The sequence below is a fragment of the Pollachius pollachius genome (genome assembly GCF_949987615.1).
Source record: "Pollachius pollachius genome assembly, chromosome: 6".
Taxonomy (NCBI): Eukaryota; Metazoa; Chordata; class Actinopteri; order Gadiformes; family Gadidae; genus Pollachius; species Pollachius pollachius.
Genome location: NC_136939.1, coordinates 3,465,122 through 3,468,629, shown reverse-complemented (window position 1 = coordinate 3,468,629; position 3,508 = coordinate 3,465,122). Strand labels below are relative to the sequence as shown.

The 3,508-nt window shown below is 54.6% G+C and overlaps 1 protein-coding gene across 1 annotated transcript in view; it reads left to right on the top strand.

Annotated features, from left to right (window-relative positions):
• sgcd (sarcoglycan, delta (dystrophin-associated glycoprotein)) overlaps positions 1-3,277 on the top strand; it is a 42,177-nt gene extending 38,900 nt beyond the window's left edge. Inside the window, exons 7-8 of the mRNA XM_079738115.1 lie at positions 1,052-1,175; positions 1,678-3,277. Of these exons, the coding sequence (XP_079594241.1) occupies positions 1,052-1,175; positions 1,678-1,863 (310 nt within the window). The 3' untranslated portion in view covers positions 1,864-3,277. The remainder of the gene's footprint in view (positions 1-1,051; positions 1,176-1,677) is intronic.
• Positions 3,278-3,508: the final 231 nt, after the last annotated feature.

Here is a 3,508-nt window from a genome sequence, read left to right as displayed (position 1 = left end):
CCCCCCTCCTCCTCACCTCTCCATCTCCCCCCTCCTCTCCCCCCTCCTCCTTCCCTCTCCCCTGCCACCCTCTCCTCCCTCTCTCTTCTCTCTCATCTCCTCTCCTCTCCCCCCACCCCTCTTTTCCCTCCCCTTTCCCTACAAGAGACCCTCTATAAGAGACCCATGATCTATGCAAGCCACACCCCCATGTGGAGCGGGGGGCATCCCGGGGAAGGGAGCACCCTTTGAAGTGGGGCACCGTGGGGAGGGGGGCCCCCCCTGGAGAGTGGGGTACCCTGCAGTGAGGGGCACCTGGGGAGTGAAGCACCCCTGGGTGGTTACCCCTGGAGAGCGGTTTCGTTCCGCCGCCCTCCCTCTCGGCGCGGCTGGTCTCTGCTCCCGCCGCGGTGAGATCAGTGCCCAGCGCAGCTCATCGCCGTGGTTATGTGAAGGCCACATCCAGCGCCAGCCAATGTGTTTCTACTCTCCCCGCGGTGGCGGCGGGGCGCCGGCTGAATACTAAGAGAGCAGAGAGGGAGACAGCTGCACCCCCTCCTCCACCTCCCTCCTCCTCCCCCCCCCCCCCCCCCCCCCCCCCCCCCCACCAGGGCGGAGAGGACAAGGCTGTGAGTGCAGGCTTCACTCACTCAGGATAAGGGAGACATCAGGACACGGTTATGAGCGAGAGCTTCATTTGCTGACAATAAGTCTTCATTAGTGAGAGAGTGAAGGGATCTTCCATGACAGGGTTGTTAGTGAGACCCTGAACAAAGCTTCCTCTTTGGCTTTGTTAGAAGAAGGGATTTCCATATATTAAAATTATTCTCAGAACATTGTTTTTGTACATTATTCATCCTCTTAGTTGTTTATCCCCACAACTCTGGTGTCTCTAAAACATTCCCAGCTTCCCAGCTGCAGGGGTTTTACCTTGCTGGTTTATTCCTGGTGTGATTTCATTGGTGTCGTCTTGCTGTGCAGATTATCCCTGTTCGGACGTCACTCTTTGTATCTTTGCATTATGAGGTCACATCCCGTTCCGTGTCACTGACCCCGGCGCTCCTGTTCCCAGGCTGGAGTCTCCGACCCGCTCCCTGATCATGGAGGCTCCGAAGGGCGTCCAGATCCTGGCGGAGGCGGGAGACATCCAGGCCTCCTGCAGGAACGAACTACGCCTGGAGTCCAAGGACGGAGAGGTGGGGGCACCCCTCTCTCTCATCTCTCACTCTCTCACATTCACCCCCACTCTCTTCATCTATCACTCCCTCACCACTCTCTCCTTCTCTTAATCTCTCACATCTCTCTCACTCTCTCACCAGTTTCTCCTTCTCTCACTCTCTCACCAATCTCTGTCTCTCACTCTCTCACCATTCTCCCCATTACTCACTCTCTCACCACTCTCTCCAGCTCTCACTTTCTCACCATGTTCTCCTTCTCTCACTCTCTCCCCACTCTCTCACTCACTCACTCACTCTCTCAACCCTCTCCCCACGTCTCACCTCTCACCACTCTCTCCTTCTCTCACTCTCTCCCCACTCTCTCCTTCTCTCTCTCTCTCTCTCTCACCCCCCTTCCCATCTCTCACCTCTCTCCCCACTCTCCCAACTCTCTCACTCTCTCACCCCACTCTCTCAATCTCTCCCCCCTCTCTCCCCACCTCTCACCCCTCACCCTCCTGTGCTCTGCCCTCTGTGTCAGATCTCTCTGGACGCCACGAGGATCCGCCTGCTGGGTCTGCTGGACGGGAAGGCCTCGTCCTCGTCCTCCTCCTCGGGGACCAGGCAGACGGTGTACGAGGTCTGCGTCTGCCCCAACGGACGCCTCTTCCTGTCCCAGGCCGGCACCGGCTCCACCTGCCACATCAGCCCGAGCGTCTGCCTCTAGACCCCCCAACACCAACACACTGACCCCCAATCACACACTAACCAGAACCCCCAAATACTACACACCACCCCAAACACACACTGCACCCCAAAACACACCAACTAGACCCGCCAAATACTACACACTACCCCAAACCCACATCAACTAGACCCCCCAAACACCGGACACTGAACCCCAAACACACACTAACCAGAACCCCCAAATGCTACACATTGAACCCCAAACACACACTAACCAGAACCCCCAAATACTACACACTGAACCCCAAACACACACTAACCAGAACCCCCAATTACTACACACTGAACCCCAAACACACACTAACCAGAACCCCCAATTACTACACATTGAACCCCAAACACACACTAACCAGAACCCCCAAATACTACACACTGAACCCCAAAACACACCAACTAGAACCCCAAACGCAAACAGTGTAGCCCAAACAAACACTAACTAGACCCCACAAACCCAACGCACTGAACCCCAACACACAAACTAACCAGAAACCCAAAACACCACACACTGAACCCCAAACACAAACAGTGAGCCCCAAACACACACCGACTAAACCCCCCCAGAAACCTTCAAACTTTACCCCACAACACACACCAACAAAGTGTACCCCAAACACACACCGCCTAGATCCCCCAAACACCAACCACTGAACCCCAAAACACACTCCTACACACTGAACCCCAAAACACACACCAACACACTGAAGCCCAAAACACACACACACAAACTGAAGCCCAAAACACACACCAACACACTGAACCCCAAAACACACACCAACACACTGAAGCCCAAAACACACACACACAAACTGAAGCCCAAAACACACACCAACACACTGAACCCCAAAGCAAAGACCCCCCAACCCTCCCACCACCAACAACCTGCTACCAGCGGGTGACCCAGTGGAACTCAGCCCCTGGCCCCCTGGATAGACAGACAGGCAGACAGACAGGCTGCCACACAGACAGGCTGCCGGGAACAGGGACCGGCGGCGGCCCTTGGACTGCTGACAAACTCTCCCTGCGGACAAATCGCATCACAAGCAAAAAAGAAACTATTTTATTTGTACCTTTTTGTTTTTGCTACAAACACATCCATCACACACACACACACACACATGTACACACACACACACACACACGGGCACACACGCAATATCACGCACACACACACACACACAGAGCAGTACACACTCAGACAGACCACAGGACGCTGCAGAGTACGGCAGCGCTGGAAAACATCTCTTGTTTCTCTCCTCCTCTTTCATTCTCTGCTCCTCTTCTGGCTGTGGCCCGAGTGGTAGGATGCTTCCTTTAAGTGGTAGGACGCTTCCTTTAAGTGGTAGGACGCTTCCTTGAAGTGGTAGGACGCGTCCTTTAAGTGGTAGGACGCTTCCTTGAAGTGGTAGGACGCGTCCTTTAAGTGGTAGGACGCGTCCTTTAAGTGGTAGGACGCTTCCTTGAAGTGGTAGGACGCGTCCTTTAAGTGGTAGGATGTGTCCTTTGAGTGGTAGGACGCTTCCTTTAAGTGGTAGGACGCGTCCTTTAAGTGGTAGGACGCTTCCTTTAAGTGGTAGGACGCTTCTTTTAAGTGGTAGGATGCTTCCTTTAAGATGTCATAGGGCGCT